Source organism: Musca domestica, unplaced genomic scaffold (genome assembly GCF_030504385.1).
Source record: "Musca domestica strain aabys unplaced genomic scaffold, Musca_domestica.polishedcontigs.V.1.1 2, whole genome shotgun sequence".
In the NCBI taxonomy this organism is placed as follows: Eukaryota; Metazoa; Arthropoda; class Insecta; order Diptera; family Muscidae; genus Musca; species Musca domestica.
The window spans coordinates 37,152,925-37,171,069 of NW_026712249.1; the positions used below are offsets into that span (position 1 = coordinate 37,152,925).

At 33.3% G+C, this 18,145-nt stretch overlaps 1 protein-coding gene across 10 annotated transcripts in view; it reads right to left on the reverse strand.

Moving 5' to 3' along the window:
• Positions 1-18,145, reverse strand: part of LOC101897857 (neurobeachin) — a 236,395-nt gene that overhangs the window by 115,221 nt on the left and 103,029 nt on the right. For all 10 annotated transcript variants that reach the window (XM_059122131.1, XM_059122136.1, XM_059122129.1 and 7 more), the window contains exons 4-6: positions 16,826-17,022; positions 975-1,096; positions 295-421 (exon numbers count right to left, since the gene is read on the reverse strand). In XM_059122131.1, the coding sequence (XP_058978114.1) occupies positions 295-421; positions 975-1,096; positions 16,826-17,022 (446 nt within the window). The remainder of the gene's footprint in view (positions 1-294; positions 422-974; positions 1,097-16,825; positions 17,023-18,145) is intronic.

Sequence of the window (18,145 nt, forward strand, 5' to 3'; positions counted from 1 at the left end):
TATTTAATATTTTTTCAAGGACCTATAAAGCATCAAGTTTTGAATACAATTTTGAATTTTATTTTGTTTTCTAAATATAACGAAACTAGGTTTTATTTTTTTAAAGTTTTCCGCGTTTGCGCGATTTTTTGTTGTAACCACTGTCCACAGTTTGTGTGCACTCATGTACTCATGTAAAACACAACAAATATTTGATAATTGCCCAAACCGAAAAACAAAAGTGTTGAAATTACAATAACACACTTTACATATTTTTTTTACACATTTCTTTCGTTTTTCCCGATCGATACATACCTTTCTGGGCTGGAATTCATATTTTACACAATGTTGAAATCCTTTGCCTTTAACTTTCATCGAAGTCAGTACAAGGCAATTACCAACAAAATGGGCGGTATAACCAACACCTTTTGATGTTTTAAAACTGCAAAGAAAGGAATGAAAACACAAAATGAATGAATCGAATAAAAATCAATGTACAAGAAATTAAACAATAAAAAGGGAAGGTAGAGTGTGGGAGAGGGGTGGGTGTCCACCATTGTGGAAGCTACAAAATCAAAGAGGGGCTAAAGCCTGACTGAGAGCGGTCTTTGTGTGTGGGTGGGTAGCCCGCCCATAAACCAAAATGTGAAGTAAAGTGTGAAGATGAATGATTTAATTAAAACGAAATGAAAATTATATGCTACAGGGGGGAAGGGGAGTTTGGGGAGCGGTGGTGGCGTTGTTGATGAAACAACCGGGGTGGAAAAAGTACAAATTGAAACCAATAATTAGAAAAGTAAAACACAAAATATTGAGTACTACAAAAGGCGTAGCTGAAGAAGGAAAAAATTAATGAATATTAAAATCGGAAAAAATGTGTAAGACAAAGATTGGTTAGTTGTTAAAAGGGAGGGGCAGGGGAAAGATGCGATTTTTCTTAGATTGTGGTGTATTGGGTAGATTTCTGTGTGTGTGGAAATTTCCTTTGCACTTACCAGTAGAGGTAGGGTTTCTCGCGTTCAATATTCACAGAATTAATGGGATCCAAACGAAACCATGTGGTAAATGTAAAACCATTCTCATAAGGCCATTTAGCCAATGGCGGTAATACCATAGCCTGGAAGAAAATCAAAAACATAAATTAATTTTTTTTTGTATATAAGTTAAGTTTAGTTGGGGTTATTATTGAAGTGGAACATTGTTAGTTGCGGTTAGTGTGTGTATGTTCGTATATATTACTTTATTATATTAATTTCAAATTTTTATATTTATACAAAAGTTATTAAGTCTAAAAAGTTATTAATTTCTCAGGCCCAATTTAGTTGAGATCCCAATAAAAATTTAACAAAGTTTTCAAGACGTTTTGTGTTCGACTTGTAAAAATTCAAGATGAAGATTTGAATATTAGTCAACTTATTTCCGATACGAAAAGCAATTTCGGTATTATATTAAAATGTTTAAAAAGATTTTTGTCAAAATTTGAAACTTCTTGTATGCTCCTTTAGGTTCTCCATGGAAAAACATAAATTGAAATATGAATGTTCAGAATTCCAATATTTTGAAAATTTGGATTATTTATTCATTCAATATGGTTGTTTTTCTTGATGTTTTGTTTGATTTTGGACATTTCAAACTTATAATAACTATGTATGGCCAGAACCTAACATTTGACACGGTCAAAACGTGCCTGATCGATATAACTGTTTTAGACCCTAGGTCGCTTTGGACCAAATCTATTTTAGGACATTTGTAGTCGATCTAGCTGTTGCTCACGACAACTCTCGAAAGAAGTATCCGATTTGATTCTAACTTAGATCACGTTCGGAGATGGGCAATACCGTTCCACCCCTTCTGGCGGAAATAAAAAAAAAAAAAAAAAAAAAAAAACAAGTAAAATATTATCAGTCAGTTTTGCCGACAGATCTATACCTCCAGCCTTGAGTTATGATTATTCAAACTGTTGACCCCTTATGGTTGATATTCCGAAACAGTTGGCCAATTCGTAACTGACCTGAAACTGACATAAGCTTCAACTCCCTACAAAGGGTCGAAAATTTCAAAAAATATATTTTCTGCACAGAAAGAGAAAGAATAATCCGATTTTGGACCAACTTTGCAAATTCTTATTCCTTGGATCCGTAACCGTCACACCCGAATATTGCTCTGCGGTATTTTGGCCCATTCGCGGCGTAGCGTTTGCTTGAGGTGATCGACCCTTTGATATTTTTTAGTGCCAACCTTGATTTCCAAAATACTACAGACACAATAGACCAACGGATTGGTATCCGGAGATTTTGGAGAAACCTCATTTTGTAACCATTCTTGGGTGGCGCGTGCTGAGTGCGATGGTGCTGAGTCCTGCTGACAACGAATGTTTTCTTATCGGAGAAAATCAAATTCGGCACTTCACCACTTTTGGCCAAGCGAAGCAACTATTTAGCTCTTTTGAGTCTATTTTCTATCTGTTGCGGTGTAAGTTATTGCACTTTTTGGAATTTCAATGGCTTTACCCCGACCTCATTTTTCAATATTTGCCGAATAGAATATTGCGATATGTTCAGCTCACGAGCCATTTTTCGGCCACTGCGACGGGGGTATCGAGATCAAGTAGCTTCTTTACATTTCGAACCATTTCTACTGATGTTGCTCTTTTCATCTGTCTACTTCCTTGACGTCGGTCAACGCTACCTGTATCACGGTAACGAGCGATGGTACAAAACACAAAATACTTATTGATGTTGCTGTTTTCTTCCGTCCACTTGGTTGACGTCGGGCTACGACGACAGTATCAAGGTAACGAGACAGATGGTACGAGACACAAAAGATTTATTCACATTTAAATGCTGGAGCGCTCTACGATAGCCACTTGTGGTTCTCCAGCCAAATTTAAAGAAATCACACTATCAAGCTTGAACTCCATCACGAATAATTTTTTTTCTGGAAAATTCTCACTAAAATGCTTTTGTACGCTTGTAAACAATATAATGAGCTGTCACTGGAATAATTTTAACAGCTGTCGGACGAGTGACTTAGAAATGATAGCAGTCTGAAGTTGGTTGCCGTTTTTTTCATCTCACCCTGTATAATTGTTCGAAAAGTACTAAATAGTATTAATTTTGGATCACTGTGGTTATCAAGGATGAAAAGATGTAGACTGTTTTGGATATGCGTACTAAATGTTACTACACTTGGTATTGAACAAATATATAGAGCTGATATTCTGAAATTTGATATTGAGGTCACTGTTGGTTTCTAGCGTTTTCATATGGAGACGTTGATCTAGTTGTGGACAGAAAAATTAGATGTGCCATGGTTCCATTAATATCCTCCTCGGTAGACTTCACTTTACTGATTTGTTAATTTTGAGTTCTAAAAAGGTCTAAAATAAACTGTTGGAACGAATTTACAATACAATGCAAGTGCCCATACTTCGTCAGCGAAAGGCCGACCTTAAAGCCTTACGCTGACGAAGTATGGACACTTGCTAGTAGTTAATAAAATATCAACCTTTAGGTCTAAGTTCTGGTATCGCATTCTTATATTAAGATACCCTGTGACTTCAGATACTTTAAGTATCTTGGTCATATTTCCCAATCGATTTGGCTCAGATTTTTTTTTTAATTTTCTCACCAATTTGTCTCAAAAAAAAAAAAAAAAATAAATAAATAAATAAATAAAAAATCGGCACTACTTAAGAATATGATAAGATCCGTACATTTTACAAAATTTTAGAATATTCTCAAAATATATAGACTCCATATATGGATTTTTTGTTTTCCATTTAATTTGTTTTACAAATTGAATGTCAATATCCTTTCAAATATCTGCAATAATTTACACATATTGCAGCATATATAAAAAGTTGTGCAAATTTTCACATGTCATTACTGTGACATATTTCATGAAGATTCAATTTAAAAAATAAAAAAAAAATTGAAAAGCTTTTTAGCAAAATGCTTTCGTTAATAATTAAAAATTGTTAAATTTTATTAAACTGATAATTCATTTACATAACGATAATCAGATTTCGTTCGGATACCTTAATTACATGTTAACATGTATTAAAAGTTCGAATTTACATCATGAGTGCATGCATCGTTTTGTTTGTGCACGTAATTATTTTAATGAAAGTCACGTTAATGTTGATAATGCCATTGGAAAACAGAAAACAACAACAAGAGCGAAAACATAATATTTTGCTGTAAGTTTAAATTTTGTGGCAACAACAACGAAAATGTTATGGTAATATTATAATTTTTTTACAAATTCAAATTTAATAAAAAATGAGCTCGAGGTCTTTGTTGTTGTTTAATTATTTATTATTTTCGATATTTCGTCCTCCAACGGAAGACATCATCAGGAACAATACTGTTTAAACATATAACAAAATTTTACAAAATATCGCTGAGCTTCGACGCCGACCTTGTGTTGCTGCCATCTGTTTTGTCACTGCAGCATTCCCTTCTTATTGTATATCTTTGTTTATTTTTCTAATCAGATGTCTGTAACTGTTTGCTAGATTCTCTGTGTCTGTTTTGTAGTTTATTCGTTGTGATGTTGGAGTATTCATTATGTGTAGAGTTTCCAACATAAGTCGCTTTTGGTAGTTGTTCTCGCACTGTAGCACTCTCACTCTCTCTAATTCTGGATGATGTTGTTCGGTGGCACAGTGGGTAGAAAGTGCTGTTTTCTGTGTTGTGATTGATGACCTGTTTTTAATGTCTGATTTGTGTCCGGATAACCGTGTTTTTAATTTGTTTTTTGTTGTCCCGATGTAATATTTTTGACATTTATCATTTTCGTTCCCGTTGCATTTTATTTTGTATATTAAATTTGATTTGTCCATAGTGTCTATTTTTGGTTTTAATTGAGTAAATAGTTTTTGTAACGTATTGTAGGTTTTTGGCGCAATTGAGTAATTGTTAAATATCTAAAAATCAAATAAGTAATATTATAATTTTTGGATAAATCTAGAGGTTGGAAGGACAAACTGTGATTGCGGACAGTAGGCCACTACAGAAGCTCGCGACGTCAGTATGGGTACTTATTGCGTAATAATAAGCATATCATCTTAATACATATATAGAGGGAAAATGATAAGTCTGTCAGTAATGGTAACTCAAATTTGCAGATTTAACAAGCTAAAAAGCAGTAACTTCGGTCGGGCCGAATTTGGAATAAATTTGGAAATTTTCAAAAAATAAAATATTTAAAAAATTATGTTAAAATTTTAAAAATACCGAATATGGCCGTTATATTGGGGTCTATACGACGTGGACCTACATAGGCATTGTTTGTCATAAGACATTTCCATATTCAAATTCGAAACTTGAAATAAACTAAAGATTTTAGCTACAATCATCAAAATATCGGTTATAGGGAGGTACCGTTCTATCGGAGCTGTGCGAAGACCTGGACCTGCATAGACAATTTTCTGTCACAGGCTATAGCATCCATTACGAACGTCAAATACGACATCTCAAAAAATTTCGGTAGGTATTGTACCTAAACTCGTCAAAATACCGAATATAGGGAGGTACTGATATATGGGGCCTATACGAAGATCTGGACCTGCGTAGATAATTTTCTGTCACACGCTGTAGTTCCCATTACGAGCTCTAAATACGTAATTTGAAACAATTCCGGAGAATAATGACGCTAAAATCATCAAAATACCAAATTTTGGGAGGTACCGTTATATAGGGCTATACGAAGACCAGGACCTGTACCGACAATTTTCTGTCATAGGCCGTAGTATCCATTTCGAACTTCAAATACCAAATTTAAAACAATTCCGGTTAATAATGTCACTAAAATCATCAAAATACCGAATATCGGAAGCTTCCGTTTTATGGGGGCTATATGAAAACGTTGACCTACATGGCCCGTTTACGAACTTAACCTGCCTACTGGAAAAATAAACACGTGTGCAAAATTTTCGCTTTCTATCTCAATAACAGACAGGCAGGCGGACAGACAGACAGACAGACGGGCATGGCTAAATCGACTTAGAATTTTACGCTGATCAAGAATATATATACTTTGTTGGGTCTGACATGAGTATTTCGAGGAGATACAAACGGAATGACAAAGTTAATATAACCTCCATAGTATGGTGAAGGGTATAAAAAAATCTAGTAAAATTTTCTATGCGATTTCCCTAACAAGACGTTTTGCCTTTACACAAAATCTCCATATGGCAGATAACGCAAATATTGCCTCCAATTATTTCTCTTCTCATGCGAATCAATTTCGTCAAACCTAAATCTTCTACAAATTATATGTACCTTAAATTCTATTATTAATGCCAACCTATGAGCAGTCGAAATTTTAATTGGCCACTTGTGGTGCCGCAAATCGAAACCACTAAAAATTAATTAGTCGTGTGGCACAAAGCACAATTGCATACAATATTAATAATTTAAATTTTGCAAACATTAATTAATATAATCAGCTTAAGAAACCGCCTAAAAGTAGACAATGCATTTCTCAATATGCCACAGTGCCTAACAATGGACAACAGACAACAGCTATTAGCATTGCGAGCATATTTCATTATTATTTCGAAGAAAAGGAAAGCATAAATCATATTCTTAGATATGTATGCAGAATGTGCAGCGAATGGGTGGCGCTTGTAAGTGCACAAGTAGATGCATATATTTAGGCGTGACAACTTAAAAGGGCAGTTTATAACCATTACTCGAAGGAGTAATGGAAAACATTTTCAGGAAATTAGAAAAATTGATTTATGACTTGGTAAAGAGACTAAAACGAAATCGTTTTTGTTATGGATACAATAGGTTCGTCTGCATAGTAATAACATAACTTATATTGTAGAAAATATATATCGAAATAAAAAAATATAAGAAAAAATAAAACAAAAAAAAAAAAAATAAAGAACAATTTTTAATATCTGGAACCTTTCTAGAAATTATCTTTTTTTTTTGTAATATGCGAAGTTTTAAAATTTCCGTCACATTATTTAAATAGAGCATTGAAATTTATCACATAGGATTATATTTTATGCAAATCGGCTACATTGGTCCACGCTTTCGGTATTTTTAAGGTTTCTGTCACAATTTCCAACCAAATTAGCGAAACCTGACATTTAGGTTTTTTGAGAGGTCTGTTCTCTCCTCACGAAAAATGATCGGCTAATGTCCACTAATTGGTATAGACCCTATATAACGGCACCTCTCGATTTTCGGTACTTTTGAGGTTTCCGCCACCAACAAAACTTGACTTTCCAACAAAACTTGACTTTGGTGTTCTTTAAAGGTCTGTTCTCTACTTGCGAAAGATTGTCGATTCAGGTCCACTAATTGTTATTACCCCCATATCAAGGTATTTTCCTATTTTCGGTGTTTTTAAGGTTTTTGCTACAATTTTCAAAAAAAAATATATGATAATATGGAGTTTTCTATTTTGGTCCGAACCTTTAATAGCCTCCTCTGTTTGGCAGAAATTTGCAAACTGTTAAGAAAATTCCGTCGTTATATGGGGGCAATACTAAGACGAGGTCACATATACGCAATTTTTTATCAAAGGCTGTAGTACCCAATAGGGCTTCCAAATACGAAATTTAAAACAATTCCTTTGAATAATTTCACTAATATCATCGAAATACCGAAATAGAGAGATACCGTTTTATGTGGGGTATACGAACACGTGGACCTGCATATACAATTTTCTTTTATTATTTGAAGTATCCATTACCAACTTCAAATTCGAAACAATTCCAGTGTATAACGTCGCTAAAACCATCAAAATATGGAATCGCGGGAGGTATCGTCTTATGGTGGGTAAAGGCAGGCCTGCATAGGCAAATTTTTGTCATAAGGTGTAGCACCCATTACAAACTATAAATATGAAATTTGAAACAATTCCGGTCTATAATTAGAGACATTATACCGGGCCGAGATTTTAATACCCTCCACCATTTCGAAGGAACTTGAAATTTTTCAAAAAAAAAAAAAAAAAAAAAAAAAATCCGAAAACTACCAATAAAATGAAAACCGTTATATGGGGACTACATGAAGACGTGGACCTGCATACATCTTTTTTTTTGCCATAAGTTGTAGTAGCCATAAAGATCTTTCAATGTGACATTTGAAACGATTCCGGTGAATAATGTTGCTGAAATCGTGAAAATACCGACTATCGGGAAGCACAGTTATATGGAGGCTATACGAAGACGTAGACCTGCATACAAAATTGTTGGTAACCATTACGAACTTTAAATATGAAATTTAAAACAATTCCGGTGAATAATGCCGCTAAAATCATGAAAATACTGAATATCGGTAGGTACCGTTATAAGGGGGCTATACGAAAACGTGGACCGACATGGCCCATTTACGAACTTAACCTGCATTCTGGGAAACTATGCATGTATGCAATTTTAGCCTTTTATCTCAATTCGTTCGAAAGATAGCGTGATTACAACAGACGGACAGAGAGATAGACAGACGGACATAGCTAGATCGTCTTAGAATTTTACGCTGATCCAGAATATATATACTCTGTAGGGCCTATTATGAATATTTCGAGGAGTTACAAACGGAATGACAAAGTTCATATACCCTCCATACTATGGTGGAGGGTATAAAAATAGGGCGGAATATTATGAGGTACCATTAGACGGGGGATATGCGAAAGCATGGACCTGCATAAGTAATTTTTTGTCATAGGTTGAAATATCCATTAAAATCTTTCAATACGAAATTCAATATAATGTTACTAATATCATCAATATACCGAATATTTAGAGGGACTGTTATATTGGGGCTATACCAAAACCTTGACCGAAATGGTCCATTCACGAACTTAAGCTGCCTACTAACAAAATACACATGTTTGCAAAATTGTAGCTTTCGATCTCGTGATTACAACAGACGGTCGAAGGGACAGACACATAGACAGGCGTTGCTAAACCTGATCAAGAATATATATTCTTTGTTGGATATTGCATGAATATTTCGAGGAGTTACAAACGAAATGACGAAGTTATACCATCCATAGTATGGATATAAAAAAAATTATAAAATTTATGAACAAGATGCATTTGGAACAATTGCAGGAAATTTATTAGAAGCGATATATGGTAGTGACCTTTTATTTCTCTTATGATTCTAGAGCAATCCATATTATTACCGGATTTTGTATAACACAATTTACTTTATAAACAAATTAACATAAATTATCACCAAAGTAATGACTTTGGAAAAAAACCTCGCTGGAAATTAATTAGAGACGACATCTTGCAGTGAATTTATATTTTCTTTCCAATTCTTGTGAGAAAAATGTTTATAGACTTTTTAACGTTTTAAACATTAAACTTCAAATTTATATTTTGATTTTAATTTATGAGAAGTGGGGTATATTAGATTTCAAATATTTCACAAAACAATCGGAAATTCATTACTTTCCCGAAAATTCACACTAAACATGCATTACAGGCTAACCCATTCACATACAAACTTTAAACCCTTGCAAATATTTTACAAAATTTACCTTATCTACAAGTGGCACTTCAATTTCTTGTGCGATGATTGAGTATGTGTCCCAAGCAAACAAAATGTTTTCAACTTTTGTTTTTGTGGTAGGATTTATTTTAATACTCTAACTAAAAAAAGCAAAAAACAAAACACCAAAATGAGCATTTTCAATTGTGATCTCCTTGTTTTTTATTTCCATTCCATTCCTGAAATAAAAGTACAACTTTTCCGAGAGTGATGATTTTTCTAAATTAATTTTACCAACTTTGGCTTGGAAAATTGCCATTAGCAACCTAAGTTAAATGTGTGTTCAATTCAAATGGCAGCAGAAGCAACAACAGCAGAACACATCTAACATCCAACAAATGCAAATAGAGATTTAAAAGTAGTGTCAGTAGTTGCAGTAGCTGTAGTTTGGTTAGTTTTTGTGGCTATGTTGCCGGGTCATGTTCTGGTGGTAAATACTATTATTTATGTCTGCCAAAAGTGTCAGCGATGATATAAAAACTATTTAGTATTCAAAACTAGCATAACTTTGTGCCAATATATGCACATAAAACAGCTTTGGTGAAATTTTGCATTTATGAATTAATGAGCTTGGGGATCATCTATGGGGGTAGTGGGGGTAAAGTTTGAGAAATGTATTGTCTTTTTGGAAAGAAAAAAATTACAAACTAGAAAAATCTCAATATTTTGGGAATAAATTTCAGACTTTGTTACTAAAATAAATAGAAAAACATTGGGGTTGTGAAAAAAATTGGTTAATTTTTTATAACCTAAGCCATATGGTAAGATAGGGTATACAGAGTGAGATGAAAAAACTGCAACCAACTTCAGACTGCTGTCATTTCTTAAAATTATTCCAGTGACAGCTCCTTATATTGTTTACAAGCATACAAAAGCAATTTGGTGAGAATTTTCCAGAAAAAAAAGTTATTCGTGATGTAATTCCAGCGTGATAGTGTGACTTCTTTATATTTGGCTGGAAAACCAAAGGTGGCTATCGTTAGAGCACTCCAGCATTTAATTTTAAATAAATCTTTCGTGTCTCGTACCATCGCTCGATATCGTGATACTAGAATCGTAGCCCGACGTCAAGGAAGTGAACGGAAGAAAACAGCAAGATCAGCAGAAATGATTCGAAAATAAAGAAGCGACTTGATCGAAACCCGCGGCGCAGCTGAACATATCGCCATATTCCATTCGGCAAATATTAAAAAATGAGCTCGGGGTAAAGCCATTGAAATTCCAAAAAGTGCAAGAACTTACACCGCAACAAAAAGAAAATAGACTCAAAAGAGCTAAAGAGTTGCTTCGAAAGTGATAAACTGCCAAATTTGGTTTCCTCCGATGAGAAAACATCCGTTGTTCAGCAGTTTGTAAACAAACAAAATTATCGTGTTTACGTGCCAAAGAGGTCAGCTGAAAATGTGCACCTTCGGTTGGCCATTAGAACTCAAGTGCCGGCCATGGTGATGGTGTGGGGCGCCATAACAACCGATGGTTGCTCTCCGCTCGTATTAATCAACCGTTGCATCAGAATAAATGCCGAATATTATCGCGAAAATATTGTGGAGGGTGTAATTAAGCCTTGGGCGCACGCAAACATTTTGGTCGCAGATCTTGGACATTCCAACAGGACTCAGCATCATCGCACTCAGCACGCGCCACCCAAGAATTGTTAAAAACTGAGGTTGCTCGCTTCATTTCTAGCGCACAATTGCCACTAAAATCTCCGGATACCAATCCGTTGGACTATTGTGTCTGGAGTGATTTGGAAAGCAAGGTTGGCACTAAAAAATACCAGTGTCGATCATCTCTATGTGGAGTCTCTCTAGCGATGTCCGTCCGTCTGTCTGGCTGATGCTCACGATAACTCTCGATGGGAGTATCCGATTTGGTCCAAACTTGGTTCATCGTAAAATTATTATCAAACATAGATGAAGTTCGGAGATGGGCAAAATCGGTATACTCTTTGAGATACCTCGCCAAAAAAAATTTAAAAGTTTCAAAAAAAAAAAATAAATAATAATAATAATAATATTAATAATAATAGTAATAGTAATAATAATAATAATAATAATAATAATAATAATAATAATAATAATAATAATAATAATAATAATAATAATAATAATAATAATAATAATAATAATAATAATAATAATAATAATAATAATAATAATAATAATAATAATAATAATGATAATAATAATAATAATAAAGATAATAATAAAAATAATAATAATAATAATAATATTATAATAATAATAATAATAATAATAATAATAATAATAATAATAATAATAATAATAATAATAATAATAATAAAAATAAAAATAATAATAAAAATAATAATAATAATAATAATAATAATAATAATAATAATAATAATAATAATAATAATAATAATAATAATAAAATAAATAAAAAAATATATGCACATAAAGAGAAAGGATAATCCGATTTTGTTCCAACTTTGAAAATCCTAAAATTAGCATCAGTTCAGGTTAGGTGCGAAAATAGACAAAATCGCACATATCTCATACAAAGTGAAGGAAGTTACCAATATTGTCCAAACCTGGCACGCCGCAAAATTTATTTCATATTTATTTAGGTCCGATACGAAATGGTCAATATTGGCCCATTCATCCGGAACCTACGCCATACAGGGTCAAGAATTTAAATAATCAAGTCAAAATAAAATTAAATAATCGAACATTGGTTTGGGAAAACCGACTAATACTTTCTAACTTGTTTTTTTTTTAATTCTAAAACTGTAAAATTTAAATCTTAATTTACCAAAATCCTTAAACTTAACTTTTGTCCCTTCATTACAAACTGCGTGATTTTTCTTCTGCCCCAAAAAATATGGGACACCACCAAATGCTTCAATTTATGTTTGTTAATAAAATTGCAACAGAACCAACAAAAAAAAAAAACAACAAACCATAAACTACAGAATTCGCTTTTTTTTGTGGCTTATACTTTGACATGCACACAAACATGTGTCCTTGTTTTCCTTCAGCATTTCCCGTTTTTCGTTTACCAAATCCAATAAAATCCAAAACTAAAGAAGCACAGCATGTTATATTTACTCTCAGGGAGAGAGCGAGAGAGTACAACGGGCATGTAATGCACCATAAAATGTTGTCTCACAGAAGCTTAAACGACAAACGAAAGATGGACAAAAAAAAAAAAAACATCGTCGAAACAGAACGAAATAAATAAAAATTGGTAACAACTCCCTGGAACCGAATCAGGACACATATATGTAGGTATAACTCCCTTCCGTATTCCGTGAACCCTCTTCCCCATACACAAACCCTAACGAGCACCCTGAATTGAAATATAAATAATGCCCAATTCATACACATAACGTGTTGGAAATGTATTCGCTTGGACTTACAATTGTCTGCCGTGTGGATATGGCGAGAGAGGAAGTGAAAGTGGGGGAAAGCCTTTTAGTCGAAACAGATTGTTTGAATCAAGCTCGCACAAGGTGCTATCTTGTAGTGAGGGATTTTTCTGCTTCTCCTCCTCCTTCTTCTTTTGTATGAGTACAAATACAATTTAGCGAGCGCACTGAAAAAAGGAGCAATTTGCTGGTGCTATTGAAACAGATGATGCCAAAAAGGTAGTCACCATCTTTGCCATAGTAAATGCATTCATTCATTCTTTAATGTAAATGGGAAGCGTGCGCAAAAAAAATGTGAATGGCAATAAAAAATATGATTGCAAAAATGTAAAGGAAGTCGGGACAGAATAGGATTATTATAGGGAAACATAAAAATTAAGATATTTTTTATTCAAGAATTAAAGGCCTGTTTTTGATCTACCTAGAACCTAGGAATGTCATAAATATTAAGGCCAAATTAGAGACGAAGCGACGAAAAAATAATTTCAGGCATATAGAGCTTTTCTGGAGAATATTTTTTGTACAAGATAGCAAAATCATACTTGTAATGTCATTGAAAAATAATTTAATAATATTTAATATTATTTTAAATAATGACCATAATTCTCTTAAGAGTCTTCATACTAAAACCAGAAAAAAGTTGTAAGTTCGACCGCGCCGAACTTTGAATACCCTCCACCATTTGATAAAAATTTGGTAATTTTCAAAAAAATAAAATCCGTTAAAATCTTAAAAATACCGAATGTAGCCTTATATTAAGGTCCATACGACGATGTGATCCTGCATAGGCAACTTATGTCAAAAGCTATTACAATATTCAAATGCGAAACTTGAAATAGAATCTGTTTATAATGTAGCTAAAATCATCAAAATACCGTACATAAGGAGGTACCATGGGGGTTATAAAACGTGGACCTGCACAGACAATTTTCTGTCATAGGCTGTAGTATTCATTACGAACTTCAAATACAAAATTTGAAATAGTTCCGGTAAATAATGTCTCTAAAATCATCAGAATACCCAATATCGGGAGGTACCGTTATATGGGTGCTATACGAAGACGTGGACCTACTTTGCCCATTTTCTGTTTTATGCTGTAGTATCTATTACGAACTTCAAATAGCAAAGTCGAAAGAATTTCGGTGAAAAATGTAGCTAAAATCATCAAAATACCGAATTTCGGAAGGTACCGTTATATGGGGGCTATACGCCTGTGATTTCCACAGGCGGATAGGGGCAGACGGAAGAACGTCCCTAAATCGACATAGAATTTTATACTGATAAAGAATATATACTTTGTGGGGTCTAAAATGTAGATTTCGAGGTGTTTCAGACGGAATGACAAACTTAATATACCTCCATACTATGGTGGAGGGTATAAAAACATATTTCTAGGGTTTTCTTTGCATATTTCTAGGTTTGTAAACACTTAATTCGTGATTTTGCTAACGGTCATGGGGCTCCATCTAGATTTCACCAATAAAACTAATTTCCTTATTTCAAATGTAATATGAACTGACATCCGCCTATTCGAACGAGTGCAGAACGACATCTACTTTTCACTACACTTCAACTTTGGTGGCACTGTATGTCTGTGTCGAGTTTTAATAATATATTTCAGTTACGGCATAAACAAACTACTTATATTTTGCGAAGAAGTAGTTTCACAAGTGAATATTCGAATCTTAAAACTACAGAAAAAAAAAAAAAACAATTTTTTTCACAATGTATGCCAATTCAAATTCACATATTTGGTAAAACGCAGCACTGGTGGTAAAAAAGGGGTTTATTCCAAGGATAAGAGTATTTTTATAAGAACTCATCGTAAAAGCTTTATAAAAGTCAAATAAGAATTTTCCAGGACCGGCACAACTACCTACTCTTGCTTTTTGTGAAGTGTGCCACTTTATAAAATTTTCTCTGTCCGCCATAAACCATCTACTATTTACTTTAATTTTTATCCACATAAAGTTTAATTCCCATTCATCATATTTGGGGTTAAGCAGCACTGGTGGTACAACAGATTTATGTCGACGCTCAGTAAAATTTTATAAGAATATGCATACCCCCGCTTAACTACATAGTATTGTTTTTCTCAAGCCTTTTTTCCTTTGAACATTGATTTCTGATAATGATCACAGAGGTGCCATCTGCATTTTATCTAATTGGGTGTGGGCCAACAAATATGCTTTTTACTACCCCATAACCCACCTACTTATTAAATTGGTGAGGTGACAAATTGCAAAATTACAGAAAATAATGTTTACCGCCCTTTTTACACATTTAGTTTATGCTAATTCGAATTCAATACAATGGGTGTCGAAGCTTATTGCAATTTGATAAGAAATTGCCTGGAACCCCATATCTGCCTACTACTATTTCTTGAATGTCGTTTTTAGCAAGAATTTTGCTAACATTTTGTCCCTACCAGCATTTTGTTTTTTTTATGAATAATATTTAGCTTTGAACATCAATTTTTATTAACGATCACCGGGCGCCATTTTGGGGAAAAGATATAAAACTATAATGATTGGGTAAAATGCATATGGCCTAGTAATGCCTCGATCAGGCGATAGATGGCCGACGACATGACACAAATGTATTAAAAAATTAAAGAAATATGTTATTTCGAAATCGCGAAAAAATGTCGGAAACTAGCAAATAAATGCATGAAAAACTATAGATATTGGCACAAAAATCTATTCCAGAGCATACAATTTTAGAAATCGTTATAACAATCTGTTAATATCACTACTAACGCCATCTTTTGAAACAAAACAACAATTAAATGTCACATCTTACTATATTATATCCAAGACATAAAACTTTAACGATTGGGCAAAATACATATGGTCATTTAATTTGTCTATCAGGCAATAGATGGCCACCTACATGCCAAAGAATTCATTAGAAACTTTCAGAAATATGTAATTGCGAAATAACGAAAAAATTTTGGAAAGCCGAGGAAAAAAAGCAGTAGACATGTCTCAAAATCTATTCCAGAGCATTTCCGTGATCATTTAATCGATAAAAATCAGCTAAATCCCTATAAAATGACAGGTCTGTCCAATTACAGCATTATGCTATGCCATGATATCGTGACAACATATTTTCCAATACGAACGCCATCTACTGAAAAAAACCAATGAAATTTCCCATATTATTCTATAATATGTTCTTATCTAAAGCCATTTTGTTATTGAAAAATTTTCGCCTTGCGAAAATAACCAGGAATTTCTAAAATCAATAGATGGCGCTAGAAATTAAAAAATTATTTTTTTATTTGGTTTTAAAATGTTTAGCAATGACAATTTATGAAATTTTCAAATGTCCCTGGAACCAGTGTTCTCAAATCACTCCTAATTGTAAATTCATGAAACCCATTGGTACATTTCTGGCTGAAATTATGCTTATTTTCATACTATCGATAATAGATGGCGCTCGATATTATTCATAATTATTGGTCGTAAAACGTTTGGTGATGACGAATCATCGATTTTTCACATTATATACCCGATTTAATTTTTATATTCTATATGTCCAATGACGTAATGTGTTAATATTGTATTGTCATCCTGAAAGTATGCCTAAAAAATTTCGGTCTCCTATAACTATACGTTCGCCCTATATTAATAGATGGCGCTTGTTCGTTACTTTTATTGAAAAAAATTGGAGAACACGAAATATTTCACGCGGTTGTAAACCTAATTTTTGGATCGACACTTATTCACTTAAACCCCATTTATAAAATAAGAATTACTTATACAAAACTCCCATAATCATTTCCTCCCCTATGGCTACAAAAGATTTGATTGTCAAATATAAATTATGGATAAAGAACGCATACATACACACAACTTTGCATATACATTGTAGTCATACAAATATTAAAATACAACAAAGGAAAAACATAAAAAAAATCCAAACTTACCGAACCCTTACGTCCTGGAAAACTAAAAAATACATCAGGACCATTACGATGTGGCATTTGTCGTAAAACATTTAACAATTTGGCCGAGTGGCGTGGCCATTTGCCATTTACGGCTTTCATGGTGCCGAACAGTAGTTTTAGTTCCTTGACGGTTATACTGTAGCTGGCCAAGACACCCAGCATTTCGATGAGGAGATCTGTAATGAAACATTAAAAGCAGAGATACATACGGATTAATTAAAGACAAAGGTATAGAGATTTTCAGGGGCGGGGGAGGGAGGTAAAGGTAATTTTTAAAGTTAATGCTTATAGAGGGCAAATGAAAAATAAACACAAAATATAATTAAAAAGAAATCAGTTGGATGAAAATTGTAGTGGATAAACACAAAGAGTGGCAGAGAGAAAGAGAGAGGGTTAGGGAGAGAGATAGTAGAGCCAAAGAGACTATGTAAACACACTATTGTTTATTGTTTTTAATTAATTACACAATATTTTTTTTCTTTCAAAAAAAGCCTACTTTTAGGCTTTTGACTAGAGTGCTCTGTTTTACAGCAAATGTTTACTTAAGGCAATGTTTATTTAAGAAGAAATGAATTTTTTTTGTTAATTATACGAAATATTAATGGCAACATTAAAGAGGGGATTTATTGGAGGGTTTTTACAAAGGGAAATTATAGTTTATTTTTAAGGTTTTTTTAAATAAATATTCAGTTGTTAGTTTAAATTGTGGCGGAGAAGAAAATGTAACAGAATCCCAAATCTAAAGGCCCTATTACACTTTGAGTTGGAGGAATATGTAAAATACGTTTTTCATATTTTAAATTCGTATAGCATACTTAAAGGGGCTCCCAGCAATTTAAAATACCATAAATACACTAGTATTTTATTTATTCCGTAATTTTAGCATATTTATATTTATTTATACCATAAAGCGTTACTTTTTAGATAAAACAATTAAAAAAGCAGTAAATTCGGCCGAACTTTGAATACCCCCACCATTTGGTAATTAAAACAAGTAAGGAAAAGTCAAAAGTTAGGCATACACCACTATGCATATTTAGTAGAGCTCCTTTAACATAATAACTTATTTGGACTAGATCATAACACCTATCAACAGTTCAGAAGAAACATATATATTAAAGGCATATCCAATTCTGAATCGATTTTAACCAAATTTGACGGAGACATTTTTATCTTTTATACAAAATACATTGCTATAGAGTGCATGATATCACTTCGTGGAAGGAGGGAATATGAAAAAGGAGAGGGTTATATTAAAAATATATATGTCGGAGCCGAGTTCCACCAAATAGAAACGAA